This window comes from Pteropus medius, unplaced genomic scaffold, assembly GCF_902729225.1.
Source record: "Pteropus medius unplaced genomic scaffold, Ma_sr-lr_union100, whole genome shotgun sequence".
NCBI lineage: Eukaryota > Metazoa > Chordata > Mammalia > Chiroptera > Pteropodidae > Pteropus > Pteropus medius.
Window position 1 is genome coordinate 58,702 of NW_024346697.1, and position 26,000 is coordinate 84,701.

Below are 26,000 nucleotides of genomic sequence, written 5' to 3' on the forward strand. Positions count from 1 at the left end.
ATTGGAATACACAATGAAGATTATCTAGTTTAAGCCCCTCTTTTGATAGTGTATATGAGGCTGAAAGAGGAAAAGCGATATGTTGAAAGTCACAGGTATAATGAGTTGGGAGTAGATGCAGACTCAATATTGTTATTTCTACTCTAGGTCATAACATGGTTTGATAAGGGATCTATAGCTAAGTTAAATTTGCTATTCTTAAGATGGAACCATATTATTGTCACTATAGTGAGAATTATTACAGTTTTGATTGAACAAATTTTGCTAGCTAGCTTTTCACCAGTATAGAGCTCACTTCTTGCACCATTATTCATAGACCCCGACTGTCATCTCTAGTTGTGCTTACCCTTAGGGATACCGATCTCTCAGCCAAAAATAAGGAACTTTGATGAAAGAATTGGCTTATGACACTGACTTGTTACACACAATTGCTGAAGGAGCCTGAGTCCTGGGAGCCAGAGATGGGAACTGGAGCCTACGAATGGTGGGATGACAGTGTGACTAGATTCCGCAGAATGGACACAATAGAAGGTAAGGCTGGAAAGTCTAAAAAAAGAATTAAGCCTACGGATGAAGTTGAGTCATGGGAGAGAGGATGAACTCGTGAAGAAAGCCTTCGGATAGTGAAAATGTATGTTGGTTTATGAGTCTAGGTCACAGTTCTATGTACTGCACTGAAACTATCTTTCCAAGAAGAATTTTGTCCAACAGATCAGGGGTAACTTAGGACTCTGGCCAAAGTGGTTTCCACAGTGAAGAATGAAATGGCAGAATAATGAGAGGCAAGAGTTTTGTCCTAAATATTGAGCAGTAAATGTCTAAAGTGTTGGGTTCATCATAATAGATAAATATCGGTTCTTTTGCAGCGAAGTGTGCCATTACAGCCACGGCACTTGTGATAGGGACAAACAGAATAACATGAAATGGGGTTCTCTGGGATTAATCATTTAAATTCTATTCTGGGGGTCAGTAGGAAGTTTGAGGTATCAGACCTGGACATGGAAATGGTGTGGCCAGCATAGGTAGCCATCAAGAAACCTCTGTTCAGCTGTAACCAAGAGTGAAGGCAGGGTCAGGAAAAACAAGTCCTAAGGTGGATGGCAGAGAGCTTCAAACATCACCTGATCAGGAACTGGAATCTGACAGATTGGGGAGCAGGCTCTAATGTAGATGAAGATGGATCCTGGAGACTCCATTTCATACCATAATGCCATGAAGGATATACTATATTTTCTTTTAGCACCAGGGTTTCAATCCTTATCAGGGGCTTAGTTGGCTCTGTATGGTCTTAGAAACTGTCTCGAACAATCATATATGCCTCATTTCATATATATATGAATATATTAAACCCATGATAAAGAGATGAGGACACTGAGGCTTAAAAAGTTTAAGTAACTTTTTTAAAATATATTTTTTTAATTTTTAATTATAGTTGACATACAATATTATATTAGTTTCAGGTGTATAACATAGTGATTAAACATGAATACAACTTGCGAAGTGATCACCACAGTGAATACAGTAGTCAGAGGTCACACAACTAACAAGGAAATAATAGTAAACAAATTTGACCTCTGGTCTGTTTCATTTCAAAGTCCAGTTTTTGTCTTAAATTGTCTCCCATCTTTAACTTTTTAAATTTTTATTATTAATTTTTAAATTAAATTTATCGGAGTGACATTAGTTAATGAAATTACCATGGTTTCAAGTGTATAATTCAACAATACATCATGTGTATATTATGTTGTGCGTTCACCATCCAAATCTGAATTTCCTTCTATCACCACATGTTTGCCCCCGTTATCTTTATCTACCACCCCCTTCCCCTTTCTCTCTGGAAACCGTTAAACTGTTGTCTATGACTATGAGTTTCTGTTTGTTCATTTTGTTTGTTTATTGTTTTCAGTTTTATATCCCACATGTAAGTAAAATCATATGGTTCCCAACTTTTTCTGTTTGATTTATTTTGGTAAACATGATTGATTTTTAAAAACAAAAATAGAACACAAATAAAAGCAAAAATCCTGCTTTCTTGAACATGTGTAAAAGCTATTTGTTCAGTATCTTTAAAGAAAAAGGTAAAGCAAAGAAAAGCAAGGAATATATTTTTTCCTTAAACAGATATGTAAAAGATGGCCATTGAACCCAATTTCATGTAATGTGAATAAGCTTAATTTTATAGATATAGATATACTTAATACATTTTAGTAAAGTAACTGAGTGTGAAAGAAGTTTTGGTAATGATTGAGAGGTCCTGGTATGTTGTTCTCTGAACAAAATAAATTATTTGGGATTATAAAAGAAAATAGTTAAGAGTAAGAAAATATTTTTATTAAAACTCTCTTTAATCAGTAATCGAAGACAAATAATCTGCCAAAAAGTACATGCTTTAAATGTACTGTTTCATTCTTATGGTGCTTGGATGTATATAACAATTAGCACTTTTTATGCATTAAAGGACATATAAAATTAAGGAAGAGCCCTAAATAAAAAAACATTGTACAATCCATTATTCTGTCCTCCTGAAACCAGAAAAGAGTGCCTTCATGTTCCTTTCTTGACAACAACATAAAATAAAATAAACACTCTTCAAAATCTGAAATTGTGGTATGTTTTTTATAACTGAATTGTTAATTGATTATAGTGAGAATGGCATAAGCAATTGGCTTAATTAAGTTATCAGAATACCATAAGGATTACTTAGGAGCTACTCATCGATGACAATACTAAAATTGTGTTTAGAGTACAGTTCCAGTTTATTTTATAGATATACAGAGAGCAAATATAAATCATTACAAGCGGAATACCAATGTACATACTATTGCTCAGTTTTCTATTGAACACATTTTTGTTAATAATTAATCCTTTTTAATTTAAACTATATCAACTGTGCAATTCGATTTTTTTTTTAAAAAATTGAGTTTTAACCAGCACGGAGTTATGAACACATCAAGATTGAGTATTCTTTTCCAGTGACCCTTGAGCTGGTCCTGGTGCATTAACCCCAACTACCTACCGTTCATGCAGTGTCTGTACAGTTGTCAATAGCACCATTTCTGTTCTTCACGGTGAGAAGAAGAAGGAATGTGAAGACTGCGTAGTATGGTATAACTCTAGAGCTGCTGATCCTAGAGATATCTTGATAAAACGGAGGCAGAATGATGAGAAGTAGAGGATCTTAGACATTGGCTACATCAAATGATCCCTGTCCTTGATACTTATACAACTTAGGGCACAAGACAAAAGCACATATGAATTTTGTCTAAGATGTACATACTAGAATAAAATAAAATAAAATAAAATAAAATAAAATAAAATAAAATAAAATAAAATAAAATAAAAAATAGAGAGTTTTTTTTGTAAATTTTCAAAAACTATTGTATCAATTTTGAAGAAGACACTCATTCATTCAATAAATGTTTATGAAAGGCATCCTGGAGCCGAGCATTGTAAAACACAAAGAAGAAATGATGGTTAACAAGGCAGGAAAGGTCTGCATTTGTGGAAATTTGAGTTAGGACTGGAGTTTCTATGGTTTAATTATTATTGACTTAATTACTACTTATATACTCTAAGTGTTATGATGGAAAACTTATAGGGGAAAACTAGGACATAGGAAAGATTCAAACAAACCTATTTTAATTCACTAACACTCAATTGTGGCTGAGCAAATTTATTAAACCCATCGTTTTAAAGAAATGGAACCTTAAAAGGGTAAGTTAAGTTGACATGGGTGGAGCGGCGGCTCTGCATATGTCTCTCTGGGACGTACACATGAACAGAGCAGGAAGATATACAAAGATCCTTTTTGAGAAACAGCAAAGTGAACCTGTTACCAGTCTTTCTTACTTTGGAGAGAAGAATAAGATCAATAATAACTGCTCTCTAAATTCAATTTTGACACAATAAGCAAATATCTAAAAGGGGCACCAATAAGACTACAGCAAACTATGTCACAGTACATGAAATATAACTGTCAGAATCTTTCAATATATACTTTGAGGTAACAATAGAGTTTCACCCAGAATATAATTTAGTGCTGATTGATTTTTTCAAGGCACCTTTCACATCCTTATTCCTTAAGCTGTAGATCAGTGGGTTTAACATGGGGATGACAATTGTGTAGAAAACAGAGGCCATTTTGTCCGTGTCCATGGAGTAATTGGAGCTGGGTCGAAAATACATAAACAGAAGTGTTCCATGAAATATAGCCACAGCGGTTAAGTGGGAGGCACAGGTAGAGAAGGCCTTGTGTCTCCCCTCTGCTGATTTCATTCTAAGGATGGTAGTTATGATGTAGCTGTAGGAGAAGAGCACAGTGACAATGCTACTCCCTACAATGCAGCTACTGTAAGTGAACAACACTATCTCATTGATAGATGTATCTGAGGACGAGAGGGCTAGTAAGGGTGGGGCGTCACAGAAAAAGTGATTGATGATATTAGAATTGCAAAATGACAATCGGAATGTGCAACAGGTGTGGATTGCTGAATCTACCAAACCCACAATGTAGGCAATGGCCACCAGCTGTGTGCAGACACTCCTGGACATGGTAATTGTATAAAGAAGTGGATTGCAAATGGCTACATAGCGGTCATATGCCATGACAGACAACATGACACATTCCACATCTGCAAAGGCACCAAAAGAATACATCTGCATTGCACAGAAATTATATGAAATTCTCTTTTGCTCAGATAAGAAATCGACTAGCATCTTGGGAGAGACCGTGGAGGAGTAGCAGACATCGCAGAAAGACAGATTGCTCAGGAAATAGTACATGGGCGTGTGGAGTCTGGGGTCCGTGCTGATCAGCAGGATCATCCCCACGTTGGCAATCACAGTGATGCCATAAACCAGCAGAAAGAGCACAAATAGCCCCAGCTGCATGTCCCGTCTGCCAGAAAGTCCTAGAAATACGAAGTCGATAAACACGGTACAGTTCTCAACAGCCATCACTCAGGTCTGGAAGCCCCTGGTTGTGAAAAGAGAAATGGAAGTGGGGGTTTAACACTGTCTTACGTTCTTAATAGTTAAACTAGTGGTGCTTTCTCTTTTTCAGTAATTAGGACAAGAGATAAACAATGACAAATATGTTTAAGTGAAAATGCCTTTTCTAGGATATATTTAATTTAGTATAAATTGATGAAATATTAATAATAACATTGCTTACATTTGTATAACATTGTACAGAGTTTGTAGTGAACTTTCATTCAAAATAAATCATGCTCTTTTCACACCTACCTATGATAATTATGATATTTTCTGCTACCTCTATCTTATATTAAGAAATTGATGTCTTCAGTGTTTTAGGCAATAGTTTTTATAATTATTTGGTCCCGGTAGCTCACATGTTCTGCGAACATTGTTTTTGTTTTCGGTGTTGTGGAAATATTGTTACATCCTGTGATATAAAAGCAGAGTTAATGAGAGTTAATGAGAGGTGCATTTGTTTTTTCCTCCTCATCAACAATTGTGGAGCAGGCAGAGCTATTGCAGGTTCCTAGGTATAACATTCCCTCACTGCCTTATTAACCTCTCACGTCCTATCCAGCCTTAGTGAAGAAGAGATAGTGATACAGGACCTACTGGAGCAGAGAGGGTGGTGGTCGCTAGAGAGGTTTGAAAGGTCTCCATGAAGGATATGCTAGAGTGCACAGTCAGGAAGTTGCCAGGGCCACCACGCTCCCTCTGATAGCTGCTGTGTTCAGGGGAGAGTCTAAAAATTATTTGGGACTTAATTGTAGGGATGCTATTATCACAGGTGACATAGAGGGATTACTTATGTGTTACTGTGCGAGTCCACCAACTCTAATCTACTAGAATCCACGTGATCTATAACAACAAAAGCGATCTGTAAGACACATGTAATCAAAGTTCTCACGTGCCGACAGTCTCATTACCACAGAAAGGTTCATGTCTAAACTATGCCGTCATCCCAAGACCCTTGAAATTATAATATTGCTTGATTGTTTTCACTGATCCCTGTTTCACTTGAATATCGCTGGATTCTACCTCCCTTCGGTGGTGTTGCTGGTCTTGGGAGGTGAATGAAATTCTATGTCCCACTGCCATATTTTACACAGCCAGTTATGTTGTACATAAAATCAAATGTGACCTCCTTCTTTCTGTGAGAATACGGGGAAAGTGGTGTAGACGGTAGATGAAGACGGAAAGAGCGTATATAAATAATAATGACTAGTGATCAATATACAGGTTTCCAAAGCCTTGGTCTAAACTCATTTAGATATCTGTTCCTGAAGACACATCATCAAAAGATATGTTTTTCTCTAAAAATTAATACATTTTTAAAAAAATACAGAGTACAGTTTAAATTTTAAAATAATAAATAATGTCTAACCACCTCCAAAATCCAAACTTCCACTTTATTGAATTCCTGCTGTCTATGTATATGTGTTTAAATTAAATAAATAAAAATATCTGCATCTACGTGGCTTTCCTGGTATCACTGGTGCCTCTAGCACAATGCAAAGTAAACAACTGTGTACTTATACTCTCCTTCTTCCAGACAATAGTTGTCTGACCTTGAGGCCTGGACCATTATCATATAAGGGCATGACAGTACTACCTAAGAAAACCATATTTAGTAAGTCTCCCAGTTGTAGGAAACAAGAAAAGAATGGAATGTAGGCTGCTAAAAATATCTCTATTCTAAAAGCAGGGTAGAAATTTAGCAATATAAAAGATCATTTAACTGAATATTCTATGAAAGTTGTATACTTTATTAATTTTATAAGCATATCTTAAAAACATATTGTATAAAATAAACTGCTAAAGATTTAAAAATTAATAATGAAATCCTGTAGTTCTTTATAATCTGATAGTAAATAATTTTTGATTTTAGAAAACCTCTTAAAGTTTTGTTATATGAAAGCTTTTTAAAGATATACACATATATTTATCTTTTTTTAAAATAAAAAAACAAGTAAACTCTCAGAATGAAAACATCCTTGCACTAAAATCTTGAAGAAAAGCAACATAACAAGCATTTCATAGACAGTCCTTGAGCCTTAAGACGAAGATATTCAATATGATAATTTTATATGTTTTTACTGAAACAAAATATTGATTTTTTTCACTGGTAGTGATAATGTGTATGTTAGTTAATGCAAGATGTTATGGTGCTGTTTCAGTGTATGGTGTCTTTAGCGTTTCCTGAAACATGAAACATGTTTTATAGAACTATTCTCTCACTCATCCTCACTGGTTTGGGAGCCCATTTATAACCCATTTGTATAAGTGACAGTTGCTGAGGATAAATCCTTTTTCAAGCCAAATAGAGCATGAAGAAAAGAATGGAAAACAGACTACATTGCCTCAATTTGCATATCTTTTTACTTTAAGCTGTCTATTCCATTAAAATGAGAATGCATATAGGAAATATCAATGAATTCTCTCTTGTTTCTATGTTTGCATGATGTTATGTGTGTGTCTGTTGATATATGAAAATTTGAATGTGGGAAGTGCTCCAATCTTTATTGTTTTAGACAAAAATATCATGGCACGTGGTCTATATGGATTTGGATTAACATATATTGGTATTTGCAACGTTTTATCTTTATTATTATTTGAAAAATACAAACCTTAAATTAACATGTATAATGATATCATTTGCACAGTAATAAAAAAGGAATGCTTTACTTATTAACCTTGATTAAAATATAAATGTTAGATCTTTAATATCCTTATACTAATGACAAACGAAGTCAGACAAATTCACACAGGTCTAACAAAGAAATGTCATTGTTTGGCAACGCTTCACTTACAGAATTCTCAAGACTTGGTTCATATGTCCAAAAAGTAAGGTTTTCCTTCCCCCTATATTTTTCAGTTTGGCCATTTAGAAACCTACCTGAAATGAGCAAGTCTTTCTGTCATTATCTCTTGTACATTAACAACGGGCAGATTGCATTTTATTCCTCCTAGTGACAGCTGGGACTTAAATCTCTAAAGCCTCTGTCTTCACTCTTCTGTATTTTGAAAACAGAATTAATTAGATTTCTGATTCTGAATTTTCCCCTGTGAATGCTGCAATGATGCTAGCAAAGGCTGAACTTTTAATTCTTCACTTTTTTTTTTACTGAATTGATGATCAATGTCAAAAATTTACCAAAATTTCTTTTAATGCTATGCTTTATGGCTACCTGAATCTACATCCTCCTCCAGTGAAACCAGATGTCTAACGAAATTCAAATAGGTCCTCTACTTAATGATTATCATCTGCTTTTCATTGTTCACCTGTTTCTTCCACTTCGGAAACATCTCTTTCACCTCTTATTTAGAAGTATGCAAATCTTACACATTGCTTTTTTTCATGAGCCGCGTCTGATTCCTTTCGTACAGGTACATGTCAAGCATTCTCATTGCGATGATTTTTTGACGTGTGTGGTGGGAAAATTTTCCCTTCTTCCCTTTTATTTTCTTTGACTGGCTTAATAAATTTACATAAGACAGATTAACGGAAGAAAAACAAATTGAATTTTGCACAGGTGGGAGCATCATAATGAATGTGATACTCTAAGACGTGACCAACGGAGACAGTTTTTATACCTTTTAGACAAGAAAACAATAAATTTGTGAAGAATTGAAGACTTGACAAGACAGGGTTTGGCTTGAGGAGGAAATTAGTGAACAAGTAACAAGTTTTGTTTATAGAGCCTTATCAGCCCTAAATTTCCTATCTCTGGCGATAAAAAAGACCTTCTTGGTACAGGGAAGGTACTTTTCATATGAGAGATATATTTCCTACATTCAGGAGGACAAAGGAAGGTGAAAGTGTCCTTCTGTTGGTTCTTTCTTAAGAAACTTAAGTTCAAAGTAATATTCCAAAGTGGCATACTTTTGGATGTCATATTCTGCTCTCCTTCAACTGTATAGCATCCACTGCAATAGTATACTCTTTATCAAGTTACATATTTTATCTAGTTATATATATATAGATAGATAGATATGTCTTTCTACATTCCCAGCATCCTTAGTATGCAATTTGCATAATTAAACACCCATTAATAGTGTGTTAAGTACTTTCTAGTTGTTAGTTAGACTGGTGAATTTTCAACAAAGAGTAGAACTAAATAGCATTTGGAACCTGTTTATACTAACAAAATTCAAATGCACAAGGAAGAGCTTTCATTTTAAAAAATGTGCTGGAATAATGCTTTCAGAAAAAGAAAGCCAAGGTCTGTTTATTTCCAATATATCTTTTGTGTGCTATCATTTTGAAAGTTGGCAAGTACTAGAAATATGAATTTGTCATCTGCCCAAATTCCTCCCATACAGCTACCAAAGTAATATTCCAACTTCTTGTATCTTGGTCAACCACATTGGTCGATGACTTGATAGGATCTTTCAATGGGACAGAGGACACAATCCTGTGTTCCTGTTATTCTACCCCATGAAATGTCTCTACTATCCTTCCATCAATATGCTTCTTAAACACCTTTCATTCAGTACTCAATTTGTGAAACAAAAGGTATGGGTCTAAACAGGATATTTTGAAGATCTTAAATAATGTTTTGTGCTTTCCAAGTATTATTCAACTTATCTCTGCATATATGATCACATATTTCAAACGTTATTATGTATTTCATGATCTTTCTCTAGCAAACTCATTATACAGGTATTTAAAGTAAGATCCAGAAATAATCAATAAATTTCTGGAGTATTATAGGCATGATTATTTTATAATTGAAAGAATTTGGTCTTCATGGCTCTTGACTACAGTTTAATAAACTTCAGAGAATGATAATAAATGAGATGTCAGACAGGAAAAGATAAATACTGTATGTATCACTTACATGTGGAATCTTTAAAAGCTGATCTCGTAGAAACAGTGTAAAATGTTTACCAGGGGCTGAGGGTGGAGGGAGTTGGGGAGAACTGGTAAAAGGGTACAAACTTACAGTTATAAGATGATTAATTCTTGAGAGCTAACAGTATAATGATTATAGTTACCATACTGTACCAAAATTATTAAAAGAAGAGATCTTAAACATTGACACCACAAAAACATTGTGTGACATAATGCAGGTGATAGTAAATGATATGGTAGCAATCATACTACAATATATAAATATGTCAAGTAAGCATTGTATCACACAATCCCAGGAAGCAAAAGGAAATACATAAAATGGTGTTTTCTGAACTTGTTTAATGTGACAAACTTAGGGGATACTTACTGCATTGGCCATGTTCTGAGTGATATTTTAAGCTAAGTAAGTCATCTCTGGAGGTTGACAAGCACAGATTTCTTTATGTTCATTAAATGATGTGGCTGATTGTAATATATTATAATGTATTCCTGCTATGAAGTTTACTTATTGCAGTTAATTTATTTTTTAATTACAAACAGGTAAATGAAAAATTTGCATGTAAACAAAGTAACTTATGAAGTAGTAAGTAGAAGACACTGTATGTACACAAATATTCCAGGCAATGTGATTTTTTCAGAAACCTCACTGGGAGCTACGAAGAGGTATAGCCTTTTTTTCAGGGTTCTATAAAGCTAGAGTACACCTTAGGCTAAAATCATGAAAACAAAGTGTTCTTGATTTGAGGAAAAAGAGACACCTTTGCATATTTTATTGTCATTATTTGTGGGACGATGGTGATGCAAATAGATTTACTGCTATAAGAGATATATTGGAGGTCAACTCAAACTAAATCATTGTAATAATTTACTACCAAAAAACAGAAGACACGGAGGTATTTGCATTACCCAAGAGCTTTACTAGTAACATCTACTTCCCTGGAGCACATTAATGGAATGGGATTTGTCCTTGGTCATGTTTTCAAATACTTTTCCAAACTCATTTTTCCATCAGGTGCTTCTCTGTCTCCAGGGATGGCAAACTCTTTAGGTTACACAGTTGAGGCAGGACTTAAATTTAACTTCCTATGCATGACTGTCCATCTAGGCAGTAGTCTAACATCCTTCCAACTAATTTGATTAAAACCTGAGCTTTAGTGGCTATATTATTATTAAAAATTGGATAAAATTGGATAATTAACCTTTCAAAGGAATTGTATTTACTTTCAGATCTTTTTTAAATCATGGAAGAAACCAATGTTTTAAAATTTAAGACATCAGAGATAAGGAAGAAAAAAAGTCTGTATCTAAAAGACTGCCCTGGTGCTATCAGGTAGGCAACTCTCTACTTATAAGCCCTTCACTTCATAAAATAGTTGAATGGCCCTGAATGGGCTATTTTGAATAAATTCAGTGCTTGATAATGGTACCAAGGAAAACCAGGTTCACTAAGTTTCCTTATTCTTAGAAACAACATCAAAAGTGTTCATGGGTTGAAAAAGATATTTCTTATTTAAAAAAAAATCAGTAATCGTTTATAATGAAAGAGATAATTTTTCACGGAATGTTTTATGAAAGTTGCTTCTATATTTTACCAAAAATATACTGAACTTTATTCTATATAAGGCATGACTAGAGATAAAACATTTATAATAAAATTCTGAAGTTTCTTACAATCTAATGGTGCATAGACTTGCTTTTGGAATAACTTTTTGATGTGAAATGTACTATAAAGAATACTTAAATAACAAGTTATACTAGATAAATTTTTAAAAAGTACCCTTGTAACCGGTACCCAAACCAAGAAACAACATTACCAGAAGCAGAGCCTTTTACTTCCTCCTATTGAGTAACTAATTTCTAACCCCAAAGGAATAATTGCATTCCTGGCTTTTATCACAGTAGAATACTTTCATATTTTTTTTGAACCGTACATAAGTAGACATCTAAAGCATTTACTCTTTCAGCCAATAATGACTTTTGCAATAATACATATTTTTGCATTCAATTTTAGTACATTCATTCTCATCATTGTCTAGCATTCTTTTGTAGAAATATATTATTATTTATTTGTCTACTTTAATGTGGATAGTCAGTTGAGTTGTTTTCCCTTTTCTATTATCAATAATGTTAATATGGACACTTTCATAATGTCTTTTGGTAGAAGATATACACTAATTTACACAGTTATCTATGACATGTGTCAATTCACACTTCCACAACACACTACCATTGTGTGAGTCTTCGCTATTAAATCATTACTGATACTTAAGGTAGTCTTTCATTTTAATTTTACCGAATATGTAGATAACACTATTTCGCCAATGACTAAAAAATTGGATAGCCACTTTTATGAAGTGTTTCTTGAAGTAAAAATGCAGAATAGAAGCCCTGTTAAATGAGTACAACTTGATGGTCGTAGAAATTATACACCCATTCTAGCTATCTACCTGTCATTATTGCCACTTCCATTTCAAGTAAAACTGGCCTATAGATGTAATATATTCCATTGCTATGAATGTATTCTCAACTGTCTCCCACTATTTCAGTCGTCTCAAATAGAAATGGGTATATGTATTGATTCATATCAATACAGATATAGAATATGGTAACCAGATGTGCAATAAAGACCACCAAGATTAAGACCTCTTTTGACAGAGTGGAAACTGTATCCCAAGAAGAAAAAGTAGTTCAAGGTCACAGTTATAGTGAGTTGAAAAAAGAGATTCAGACTCAGTTTTGTTGTCAATGCTTATATTTTTCATAGCATGGTCGTACACAGGACTTCAAGCTAGGATATTTGCTACCTCTTAAGCAAGAGCTACACACTTATTGATATAATGATAATTATTAGAGTTTTCATTTAACAAATTTTCCTAATGAGCTTTTCACCAGTATGGAGCTTATTGCTTATATCATTATACATAGACCCTAACTGTCATCAATGGCTGCACTTATTATGACAGATACCAATACCTGAGCAGAAATAAGAAAGACTGATGAAGAAATGGACTTATAATACTGACTCATTACAACAGTTACTGAAGGAGGCTATGTTCTGGGAAACAGAGATGGAACTGGAACCTACAGATGATGCTATGATAGTTTGACCAGCTTCTGTGGAATCACCCATAGAGAAGGTATGGCTGGAAAGTGTTAAGAAAATGCTAAGGTAAGGATGAATAGTGGGAGAGTTGAGCCAGTGAGAAAAGCCTTCTGATAGCGAAAATATGCATTGGGTTATAAATCTAGATCACAGTCCCATTTACTGGAATGAAACTATTCTTACGAGAAGGGTTTTGTCTACCAAATCCATGGGGAGGTAGGTCTCTGGTCAATGTAGGCTTTCAAAGGAAGGAATGGAGTAGGAGCCTGAAGGCGATAAGAAGCAAACGTTTCATACTTGCTTTCATACTGAGCGAGAAGTGTCCAAAGTTCATGAGTTCATTAAAACAGATAAATATTGGTTCCTTTGCAGCTAAGTATGCCATTGCACCACAGTTCTTGAGATGGGGACAAACAGTATAACATGAAATGTGGTACTCTGGGACTAATTACTTAAATTCATTTCTTGGCAATGTGGGATCTGGAACTTAGATTAGTAGAGTGGATTCAGACATCTGGCCTGGACATGGGAATGGTGTGGTCAGCATGGGTAGATGTCAAGAAACCTCTACTCAGCTATAACTAAGAGTGGAAGTAGGCTCGGGAAAAACAAGTCCTAAGTTGGGTGGCAGAGAGCTCCAAACATGAGCTGAGGCTAGGATCAGCAACTGGAATCTGACCCTTGGGTGAGAAGAGTCTAATGTAGATGAAAATGGATCCTGCAGACTCTGCTTTGAGACATGATGCTATAATGGAAAACATCTTTTAGCCCTTGATGGGGTGTTAGTTGGCTCTGTATAATCTTAGAAACTCTCTTGAACAATCATATATGCATGTTTTTATATGTCTCTGAGTAATGTACATATTAAACACATCAAAAGAGATAAGGAAACTGAGGCTGAAAATGATTAAGTAATCTAAGGTCACACAGATGACAAGTAAAAGACAGTACAATGATTTGAAACTCACATCCGCCTCGTTTCAAAATCAAGTTTTTATCTTAAACTGTCTCCCACCTTGATCATTTTCTTGAACATGAAAATAAAACACAAAATCCTGGTTCTCTGACCATGTATAATGGCTATTAAAGTGTCTTTAAAAAAAAAAGTACGAAAAAAATGTAAGGGATATGTTTTTTCCATAAACATAGATATAAAAGATGGCCATTGAATTCAATTTTACATAACATAAATAGGTGTTATTTTTGTAGATATGAACACATTTAATGTTTTTAATAAAGTACATTTAGTGTGGAAGTGGTTCGGATAATGAGTGAGAGGTCCTGATATGAAAAAAATGGTCTATGAACAACAAATAAATTATTTGGTTTTATAAAAGAAAATATTTAGAGTAACAAAATACTTTTATTTGTCTTAAAACTCTTTTCAGTAATTAAAGGCTAGTAACTTTCTGAAAATTACATGTTTTTAATGTGCTATTTGATCCTTATGATGTCCTGAGTTATATAACACTTAGTGCATTTTATACACTGAAGGGATATATTAAATTAAAGAAGAGGATCCAGATGAAAATCCCATAGAACCCATTACTCGGTCATTCCAGAATCAGGAAAGAGTGCCTCTGTGTTCCTTTCTTGAGAACAACCTCAAATAAAATGAATACTCTTGAGAAACTGAAATTTTGTTACATTTTTCATAATTGGAATAATTGTTAATTGATTACTGTGAGAACAATGTCAGCAATTAAGTTATTCAACTAAATGTTAAGATTACCTGACACCTATTTACTGAGCAATGACCACTATTAAAATGGCATTAAAATACGATTCCAGTTTATTTTACAGATACAGAGCCAATGTACTAATGTGAATATTACTTTGTTCTTCATTTTCTATTAAACATATGCTTTTATTAATAACTATTCTTTTACAACTTAGATTATATAAATTGAGAATTTCAGTTTTTTAAAAAACATAATTTTAACTAATACAATACTATAAACACCTCAAGGCAGATGGAGTCCTCTGTTCCGGTGACTTTTAGAGAAGGTGCTGGTACTTTACTCCCAACTTCCATTCAGGCAGTTTCTGTACTGCTATCGACAGCATCATACCTGGCCATCAGAGTGAGGACGAGAAGGGCAATTTGTAGGCTAATGTGAAGACTGTAAAGTGTAATATAAACTTAGAGGTGCTGATGCAGGGGATGTTTGCTGATATAATTAGGGCAGAGTGATGAGAAAGAGAGGATCTGAGAAGTTCTCTACATCAAATGATCCTTGTCCCTGATACTTATTCAGCCTAGGCTGAAAGGCAAGTATTGTGGAAGGATTTAGTTTAGGATGAACATACTAGAACAAAATAAAACAAATGAGGTTTTTAAAAAAATTTACAAAGTCTTGAATGCATTAATTTTGTAGGGAACAGTCTTTCATTTATTCAAGAAATGTTTTTACATGGCATGCAGGAGATGAGCATAATAAATAGTAATATAGAAACATTGGTAAACAAGAGAGAAAGGAGACTTGCATTAATGGAACTTTGAGGTAGGACAGGAGCTTTTTAATTTTTCTCATTAATTTACCACTTATATACTTCTAAGTATTATGATGGAACATTCACAGGCTAACACTGTTTCATAGGAGGGATAGAACAAACCTAACTGAATCCACTAACACTACCTTTGGGCTGAACAAGTTTATTAAACTCATTTAAAAAAATGGAATCATGAGAAAGATAAGTGGAACTGAAGGGTTAGAGGGGTTGCTCTGCTCATGGTATCTCACTGGGGCACACCCACAAACAGAGATGTATAAAAATACCTTTTTTATGAGTGAATTCGTTAACACTCTTCCTAGTTGGGAGCAGATTAAGATCAATAATGACTGTTCCCTACATTCAATTTAGGCATAATGATAAGATATTGGAAAGACATCAGAGGTGTATTGGTGAGACTACAGCAAACTCTGTCACAGTATCCGAACTGTAACTTTCAGAATCTTCCAGTAAATACTTTGGGGTAACAATAGAGTTTTACCCAGAACATAATTTAGTGCTGATTGCTTTTTTCAAGGCACCTTTCACATCTTTATTTCTTAAGCTGTAGATCAGTGGGTTTAATGTGGGGATGACAACTGTGTAGAATACAGAAGTCATTTTGTCTGTGTCCATGGAGTAAGTCGAACTGGAATGGATATACATGAAAATGAGTGTCCCATGAAATATAGCCAAAGTGGTTAAGTGAGAGTCACAGGTAGAGAAGGCTTTGTGTCTCCCCTCTGCTGATTTCATTCTAAGGATGGTAGTTATGATGTAGCTGTAGGAGAGGAGCACAGTGATGATGCTGTACCCCACGATATAGATACTGGAAATGAGCAATACTATCTCGGTGAGGGATGTGTCTGAGGAGGAAAGGGCTAGTAACCGTGGGACATCACAGAAAAAGGGATAGATGATATTTGAACTGCAGAATGACAATCGAATTGTGCAAGATGTGAAGACTGTCATATTCACCAAAGCTTCGATGTACACAATGACCACAAGCTGGATACAAATTGTGGACATTCGTGGACATGGCAACTGTATAAAGAAGTGGATTGCAAATGGCTACGTAGTGATCATATGCCATGACAGCCAACATGAGACACTCCACGTCTGCAAAGAACCCAAAAAAAACCATCTAAAGAAAACAAATTATATGGAATCCTTTTTTGCTCAGATAAGAAATCGACCAGCATCTTGGGAGAGACCGTGGAGGAGTAGCAGACATCGCAGAAAGACAGATTGCTCAGGAAATAGTACATGGGCGTGTGGAGTCTGGGGTCCGTGCTGATCAGCAGGATCATCCCCACGTTGGCAATCACAGTGATGCCATAAACCAGCAGAAAGAGCACAAAGAGCCCAGCTGCACGTCCCGTCTGCCAGAAAGTCCTACGAAGATGAAGTCAGTAAACACAGTGCAGTTCTCAACAGCCATCACTCAGGTTTGGAAGCCCCTGGTTGTGAAAGAAGAAACGGAAGTGGGGGGTTAACACAATCTTACTGTCTTAATAGTTAAATTACTGGTCCTTTCTCTTTCTCAGTAATTAGAAAAAGAGATCAACAGCACTGTCTTTCAAATATGTGAGTGGCTATACACACATGTCACTTAAATTGCTATCAATTATCTACAATTTACGGATTTGTTAGTTAGGGCAAAGACAAGAAAAGGCAGAGGTAAATCAGAGACATAGATAGATGAGCCTTAGTCTACATCCTTTACTATTTTTCAGTACTAGGACATGGAAACATTCCTGGTTATCATTATCATATTGCCTGGGTAGAATTGAATATATTGGTAAGATTGAGGTTTTCTCTAATTGTATTCTATAGCTTGGATTCCAGATAAAATAAAATAGTTGTCTGGATTGACTCAGAATTGCCACGTTTCCAGCTTGTGAACACAAAAGTCACAAGATGGTGAGGATATGGAGGCTGGAGAAGGAAATTCATTTAACACATAAGGTGATAAGAAAGGAACTATTGTTCTTGTGTAATAAATGATAAAACTGAAACTCAGTGATTAATTGGCCTGGCAAGGTTTCACAACTGCTGTGTGACAAAGCTAGGACTCGGTCACTTTTATAACTACTTCTGAATCTTCTTTCTATTTTTCAGTGGATATCAAACAATTCTAAGGAGTTCTTTTGTTCCTCAGAGGTGAAGTCACATCTCAAGGTGAGAAATATAGAACTTCTGTTCCTCTGCCCATACAAGTCTTCACTTGGAACAGCAGTGCTTTATCTGTGGTAGAAATAAAAACAACACAAATGGGAACAGAGGCTATTTATTCAGAGTTTGCTATATGACACTTTGGTTAACTATTACTTGATACTGGTGAAAGATGAAAGAATTGAAGAAAGACCAAAGCCCACATTTAGGGTCCAACTACTGATTTGATGGTGTCACTGTTTAATGTGGACTACAATAGCTTTAAGAAATAGGTGATAATTTATCAATTAGGTATAAATTAAAAATCTATATATTTTCTACATTAACTGTAGACATACCTAAGATGCTCAAATAGATTTAGAATAACTCTTCTATTTCTTTTGTTCATTTTCTTTTCTTTTTTATTTTTGGTTTATGTTGAGGTTATTTTTAATATTACCATTATTACTCTGTCACAATTGCAGAAGTCCAGGAGTACTTCAGAGAATGGCGTCGGAGAAAGGCACTGTGAAAAACGAGTTCTTTCTCTTGGGATTTAGCTACCATCCAGAACTCCAGAGTGTTCTTTTTGCTGTATTTTTTTCCATCTACTCTGTTACCCTGATGGGGAAACTTGGGATGATATTGTTAATCACAACCAGCCCCCACTTGCACACCCCTATGTACTTCTTCCTCTGTATATTGTCCTTCGTAGATGCATGCTACTCTTCTATCATTGCCCCCAAGTTACTTGTGGACTTGGTTTCTGATAAGAAGAGTATTCTTACAATGGCTGTGCTGCACAGTTATATTTTTACTGCTCTTTGGTTGACACGGAATCTTTCCTCCTGGCTGCCATGGCTTATGACCGATTTATAGCAATCTGTAATCCACTGCTTTATAGTGCTATTATGTCCAAGAGAATTTGCTGCCTGCTTGCTATTGGAGCATTTTGCGGGGGCACCATGAGCTCAGTAATTCACACTGCTAATACCTTCCATCTGTCTTTTGGCTTCTAAGAAATTAGCCATTTCTTTTGTGACATCTCCCCACTCTTCTCTCTGTCCTGCACTGACACTTACAAGCTTGACATTGTTCTGGTAGTGTTTGCTAGTTTGGTAGAGGGTATCTGTCTTCTAACAGTTCTTCTCTCTTACGTCTGCATCATAGCAGCTACTCTTAAAATGGGTTCTGCCAAGGGAAGAAGAAAAGGATTCTCTACTTGTGCTTCCCATCTGACTGTGGTCACTATTTACCATGGTACTCTCATCTTCATTTATTTGCGTCCCAGCACTGGTCATTCGCTGGATGTTGACATAGTGACTTCTGTGTTCTATACATTGATTATACCTATGTTAAACCCCATAATTTATAGTCTAAGGAACAAAGATGTCAAACATGCCTTTAGAAAAGGAATTAGTCAAAAACTGCTTTCCTAAGAATGGATGAAATTGAGCCTGAAAACTTTTCAGCAATGTCTATTTTTTGGCCTTTAGTTCTTGATTGGAAAAGTCAGTTTAATATGATGTTGCCAAATCTGTGAGTAATGAGGCCTCAACCACAGAATAAGGCATGATGCCATGAGCAATACCAGTTTTTTCTGTCAGCACTAGGAGTTTAGTCCCTGACAGAGAGTTAATTGGCTAAGGTCACAGAACTGACAAGTAAAAGATATATACAGATGGGAATTCAGGTCAGAGTCACTTCAAAGTCCATCTTTTATCTTAAACCTTTTTCATCATGATCATTTTCTTAAAATGAATATATAAAAAATCCTGGTATCCTAATCATATGTGAAATCTATTAAATCAAAGTCTTTAGAAAATGTTTAAGAGATAATGAAATATTTTTATTTGTTTAAAACTCTCTTCAAATAGTAATTCAATACTAGGAACCTGCTGAAAATTACGTTTTTAATGTGTTGTTTGATTCTTAGGATGTTTTGAAGTACACAAGAGTTCATTTTATGCACAAGAGGAATCTATAAAGTTAGGGAAGAAGATTTAAAAAAAAACAAAACGTTGTATAACCCATCATTCTGTCCTCTTGAACCTAGAAGAGTTCCTGTGCTCTTTCTTTGACAACAACCTAAAATAAAATAAATGATCTATGAACCTGAAATTGTGCTATGTTTTTCATAAGTGGATAAATTCTTAATTGATTAGAGTGCCAACAACATATGCACTTCATTTGGTTTTTGGAATAAGTTATAGATTTATCTAGTATCCATCTATAGAGCAATGACTACTATTAAAATTTTGTTTACGATACAGTGCATTTATTTCACAGATACCTGGAGAGCCAATATAGAACATTACAAATGTAATACTAATGTAAATACTATTTGGTCTTTTTTTTTTTCTATTGAAAACATTATTAAGGTAATAAATATTCCTTCTAACTTAAACTATATTAGTTCGATATTTCAGCTTTAAATTCATTTAATTTTTAACTAGTAGAATGCTATGATTACACGAAGTGAAATGAAGTCCTCTATTCCATTGGCCTTTGCAAATGTTCCAGATTCTGTATCCCAAAATTCCATTTATGCAGTTTCTTTACAATTGTCTAGAGCACTATATTTGTTCTCCAGAGTGAAGACCAGAAAGGAAATCCACAAGCTAATGTGCACTGTGAGGTGTAGTATAAATCTAGAACTTTTAATCTTGGGTCGTCTGCTGATATAACTGGGCCATCATGTTAGTGAATATTGGATCTAAGAAGTTTTTCATATCAAATGATTATTTTCCCTTAATTTTATCACAGCCAAAGCCAAATGGCAAGAAGTACAGATAGATACATCATCTAAGATAAACATTCTAGAAGAAAGTTAAAAAGATAATTCCTTTTCATATCATATTTCAGGTTACATTCATTAATTTATTAAAAATAGTTTTAAATGGCACCCTGGAGTTAGGCAATTGTAAATAGCAAAGCAGAAAGGATAGTGACCAAGACCGAAAAGAAATGTGCCTTCATGAAACTGTGAGTTAGGGCACGAGATTTTCAATATATTTCTATTTATTGATTTACTGCTTACATACTTCGAAGTAGGGTGATATTGGTACATAGAAAGGAGACAAGTAACCTAATTTAACCCACTAACACTCCGAGCAAGTTTATTAACCTCATTATATGTATACATATATAAAGGAACCTTAAAGAGGGAACATTGAATTGACAAGGGGTTGGCGCCAGGGAGGTCGTGGTTGCTATTTCTTTGATATCTCACTGGGCCATACTCATGAACAGAGAAGGTAGGCATAAAAAGACCCTCTCTACAAAACAGCAGAGAGAAACTATTATTACTTTAGCTTAGTCTGGAGAGAAAACTAAGTTCAATAGTTACTGCTTCTAGCACTCAGCTGAGGCGAAAAGGAGAAATATCCAGAAGTTCGTGTGGGGATGCTACAAGAAGCTATGTCAAAGTACCTGAACTTGAGCTCTCAGATTCTATCAATACATACTTTGGGATAAAAACACAGTTTCACCCAGAACATAATTTAGTGCTAATTGATTTTTTCAGGGCACCCTTCACATCTTTATTCCTTAAGCTGTAGATCAGTGGGTTTAACATGGGGATGACAACTGTGTAGAAAACAGAGGCCATTTTGTCTGTGTCCATTGAGTAACTGGAGCTGGGTCGAAAATACATAAAGAGAAGTGTTCCATGAAATATAGCCACAGCGGTTAAGTGGGAGGCACAGGTAGAGAAGGCCTTGTGTCTCCCCTCTGCTGATTTCATTCTAAGGATGGTAGTTATGATGTAGCTGTAGGAGAGGAGCACAGTGACAATACTGAACCCAAGAATACAGCCACCGTAAGTGAAAAACACTATCTCATTGATAGTTGTATCTGAGGAGGAGAGGGCTAGTAAGGGTGGGAAGTCACAGAAAAAGTGATTGATGACATTGGAATTGCAGAATGACAATCGGAATGTGCAACAGGTGTGGATTGCTGAATCTACCAAACCCACAATGTAGGCAATGGCCACCAGCTGTGTGCAGACACTCCTGGACATGGTAATTGTATAAAGAAATGGATTGCAAATGGCTACGTAGCGATCATATGCCATGACAGACAACATGACACCTTCCACATCTGCAAAAGCACCAAAAGAATACATCTGCATTGCACAGAAATTATATGAAATTCTCTTTTGCTCAGATAAGAAATCGACTAGCATCTTGGGAGAGACAGTGGAGGAGTAGCAGACATCGCAGAAAGACAGATTGCTCAGGAAATAGTACATGGGCGTGTGGAGTCGGGGGTCCGTGCTGATCAGCAGGATCATCCCCACGTTGGCAATGACAGTGATGCCATAAACCAGCAGAAAGAGCACAAAGAGCCCCAGCTGCACGTCCTGTCTTCCAGAAAGTCCTACAAATACAAAGTCGATAAACATGGTGCAGTTCTCAACAGCCATCACTCAGGTCTGGAAGCCCCTGGTTGTTAAAGAAGAAACGGAAGTGGGGGGTTAACACTGTCGTCCTGTCTTAACAGTTAAACTACTGGTGCTTTCTCTTTCTCAGTAATTAGAAAGAGATAAACAACAGTGTCTTTTAAAAAAATTTAAATTGACTTCCCCGGAAATATATCTAATTTAACAAATATATCAATAAATGCTAAAATGATAATGATAATAATATTGCCATAAATTGTATAGTATTGTATAGAATTTACAGCATACTTTCACCTAAATTAAATTATGCTATTTCTATACCTAGATTTATGTTATTACGATATATGATAATTTTTGCTACTTTTGTCTTATAGATTAAGACTCTGATGTCCTCAAGTGTTGAGAAAGTAGTTCTTACGATTAGTTGTTCCAAATAACAACTTCTTCAGATAGAATAGTTCTTATCGTTTTTTTAAAATTTAGTAGAAATATTGTCATATCCTGTAACAGAGAAGCATAGTTAAGTGAGAAGTTCAGATAATATGTTCTCTTGTTTTCTCTCATTATTCAAAATTATGGAGCAGGCAGAACTATGGCAGCTTCGTGGATATAACTTTGATATAGCTCCATGGTATACTACTGTATACCATGGATATATATTGCTGTTTCCTATTATCCCCTCATCCTATCCAGCCTCAAAAAATAAGGGATGGAGACAGTCTGTGATTCAGGACTCACCGAAGCAGGGAGGGTGATGTATGCTGCAGAATAGGGTGCAAGGGTCTTCACTAGCAATATGCCAGTGAGCACAGTCAAGAATATGCCAGGGTCAACCACGCTTCCTTTGACAGCTGCTGTTACTTGGAGGAGATTCTAAATAACATCTGGGACCTAATCAGCCCAGGGATACTAGTAGCAGAGGTGGCAGAGGGACAGGAAAGGGACTACAGTTTAGAGAGTGAGTCCCTCCATCCTAATCTGCCAGGATCCATATGATCTATTCACCAACAAATCAGATGTGTAAGACAAATTATGAAAATCCCCATGTTTAAGCCCCATAAACTCAGAGTGATTCCTGTCTGAACTGTGCCCACTCCCAATTCCCTAGAATTTTTAATACTGTTTTATTCATTCATTTCTTTAGTCTTTATTTCCCTTGAATATCTCTGAACTCTGCCTCCCTTAGCTTTAAAACTATTCGTCTTTGAGCGGCTAGTTGAATTATGTCTCATAGTTTTATTTTACCCGAACCAATTATGTTGTATATAATATCATACATCACCGTCTCTATTCTGTGAGAATATAAGAAAAGTGAAGGTAAAGATAGATGAAATAAAGATAAAGAATATCTGAATATTGATTTGGTGATCAATAGGCAGGTCACCAAATCCTTGACGTAAACTCATTATAATGTTAGTCTCAATAGCACATCTTCTAAAAAAATACCTTCCTAAAAATATAAAGAGTTTAAAGAATGTAAGAAAGTACAAGGAAGAGATTAAAAACACATGAACAAAGAATGTTTAGCCGCCTTCACCATCCATGCTTGCCTTCTCTTGTATTCCTGTCATTTATGTATATTGTATTTAGATAAATAGATTGATAAAAGTAATTAAAAGTTTGTATATTATTTTATACATGCCTCTTGTTTTATAACATTTTTTCAGTCGAAAAAGGATAAAAGAACTAAACAATCTAAAATGAAATTATAACAACAGCAAAAAATATTAGTACCTGTCCATGCCCCCTGAACTTTTTTTGCAGGCAGCTCTACCTGCAGGAGGGGGCAGCACTTCACTGTCTCCTGAATGACCTGCATTATACAACCACCCTGTGTCTGGTCCCTGGGTATCGAACACTTGACTTTCAGGAATAAGTGACAGATATAATAATGTGGTTCATCATCTGATATTTCATAAATATAAGGTAATTTAGACTTTTAAAATTATTTTACTTTGCCCCTCTATACTGTCTAATATTTTATTTACTTAAAAGACTAAAATGACTCCAATCAACAGGCATTTTCTATTTTCAGCTCACCACCACTGACACCATCTGTTACAAAACAAATACACACCTACTAAGGCTGATATAGTTGCACAGACACACATACAAAAACATTATTCTAATAAACATATTCACAAAATAAAGATTTCTGAAAAAAATAACAAAAAATAACCAAAATCACACTGTCTATGGATAAAAATATTTTGCTGTCTATATCATTGAATTTTTAATTGTTAAACACAAATGGTGTCAGAATTAACATCATAGATGTGTGTATATGTATTAGGAGTACAGGTATTTCTTACTATTGATTTACATTAATTTATTCAATCTATCTGCTGTTAATGGCTATTTGGTATGTATGCAACTTTTTTCATATGATAAAAATGTTAGTAAAATTACACATACATAGTTTATCATATCCATGTGTTTCTTTATAACACATTATATAAATGGTGTTTAAGAGTAAAGAGATTGACCTAAAAGAAAGGCAATTTTGACTTTTTTTACTGTAGTCAGATGTTTAAATTCTCTAAGTATCCACACATGTTATGACATATTTCATATATTTCCCATGTTCTGACTTGTCTCTAACAAGTCTCATGACATGAAACAGAACTGGAAAACCAAAAGTAATAAGTTAACTCCTAGAGTCTCTCAGACATTTTCATTGTGTTCATAGAAATTGCTCAAAATTGATTCCTGAATACAGTACAATGAAACAAATTTGTCTCAAAAGATAATGGTCTTAAATAGTCTCATAGAATGTGAAAGTGTGTATATGTTAAAGTGACATTTGAAATTTCACAAAATTAATGACCCAAAGACCCCTAGATTTCTGAGAGAACTGAGACCATCCAAGTCCTGCTTCATAGCCGAGGCAGGATCCTAACACTGATCGAGGGCAAAGGCAGCAAACGGGAAAGGTTGCCACATTGGGAGAGCATATGCTTTGTTTCTATTAGCTGGGTAATTGAATATAATTAATGTTGGTGTGAAGAGAGTGATGTACAGGGAAGCTGCATCGCACTTTTCCAGGAATCAGATGGAAAATGAAGAAATTGGTGTCCCTTACTGTTATGCAACCTGGCAGCTTTGGAGATAATCTCCGAAATGCTCATTTATTGAACAATATTTCATCATGTGAATCAATCATTGCAGTACAATTACAAACATAGGTTGGTTGTGTCCTTGAATACTTAGTGTTGACTGAAATTCCAAGAAAATGTGTAATAATCATGTGCATTAGCTCTACATCTTGAGTGTTATTTGAGTTAATTTAATTGCCAGAGATTTGTATAGACAAAATTTGTGTAACCAACAAGGAATATGATATGTGTAAGGCATGTAGCAGTTTATGCATTACAGTGTATCGGGAAGTTTAAAAGTTCTTCTGAAACCTCACCTGTAGTAAACAGAAATATGGGTTTGCTGCTATTTTTGCTTATTTGTTTTCCTTATGTGACATTATGAAGTTTCTTGTAGTTGCTAAACTTAGAATCATCTCAGGCAAAATTCAGTATAATTAATATATTTTTACTTTACAGAAAAGTGATATTAGTGACCAGTTTTAAAGGCTTTTCATAATGTATTGCTCTTGTTTAGTGTGCTGATTGCAATACTAAGACACCAAATGTACTCCCGTGGGAGAGATTGTTAAGTCAAATCTCAAATCATCTGAGAAATTGTTAGTAATTTTCCACCAGTTAAACTCAAAAAAATGCTATAGTCGTGGCACCTAAGACCTCTACTAGCTTCGTCTGCTTCTCTGGTTCGTGTTTGGAGGAGGAGGAGGCATCCTTGCCACCTTCTGATTCCTCTCCATACTAATTTTCCTCTCAGATGCTCCCTGTCCCCACAGATGCTGATTTCCTGTGGCCGCATTCCTTTAGGCAGGATCTCGACTTCATCTCTATAAACATGGAAACCCTTGCAAGTTTTACAGTCTAACTGGAGCATGGGTAGTAATATATTGCTGAAAACTGGGTAATCTAAATTCCTCCTAAAAG

At 35.2% G+C, this 26,000-nt stretch overlaps 2 protein-coding genes and 1 pseudogene across 2 annotated transcripts; all 3 read right to left on the reverse strand.

Annotated features, from left to right (window-relative positions):
- Nucleotides 1–4,017: 4,017 nt before the first annotated feature.
- Nucleotides 4,018–4,956, reverse strand: LOC120613804 (olfactory receptor 5W2-like). The gene has a single exon (XM_039876459.1). The coding sequence runs from the start codon at nucleotides 4,954–4,956 to the stop codon at nucleotides 4,018–4,020; it is 939 nt and encodes a 312-aa protein (XP_039732393.1).
- Nucleotides 4,957–15,832: 10,876 nt separating this feature from the next.
- Nucleotides 15,833–16,869, reverse strand: LOC120613805 (olfactory receptor 1052-like; annotated as a pseudogene).
- Nucleotides 16,870–21,069: 4,200 nt separating this feature from the next.
- Nucleotides 21,070–22,008, reverse strand: LOC120613800 (olfactory receptor 5W2-like). The gene has a single exon (XM_039876456.1). It carries the CDS (start codon nucleotides 22,006–22,008, stop codon nucleotides 21,070–21,072), a length of 939 nt encoding a protein of 312 aa, XP_039732390.1.
- Between the last annotated feature and the right edge of the window lie 3,992 nt (nucleotides 22,009–26,000).

Excerpts from the sequence above, each read along its gene's own strand:
- LOC120613804 (XM_039876459.1), bottom strand. The coding sequence starts at position 4,956 with ATGGCTGTTGAGAACTGTACCGTGTTTATCGACTTCGTATTTCTAGGA.
- LOC120613800 (XM_039876456.1), bottom strand. The coding sequence starts at position 22,008 with ATGGCTGTTGAGAACTGCACCATGTTTATCGACTTTGTATTTGTAGGA.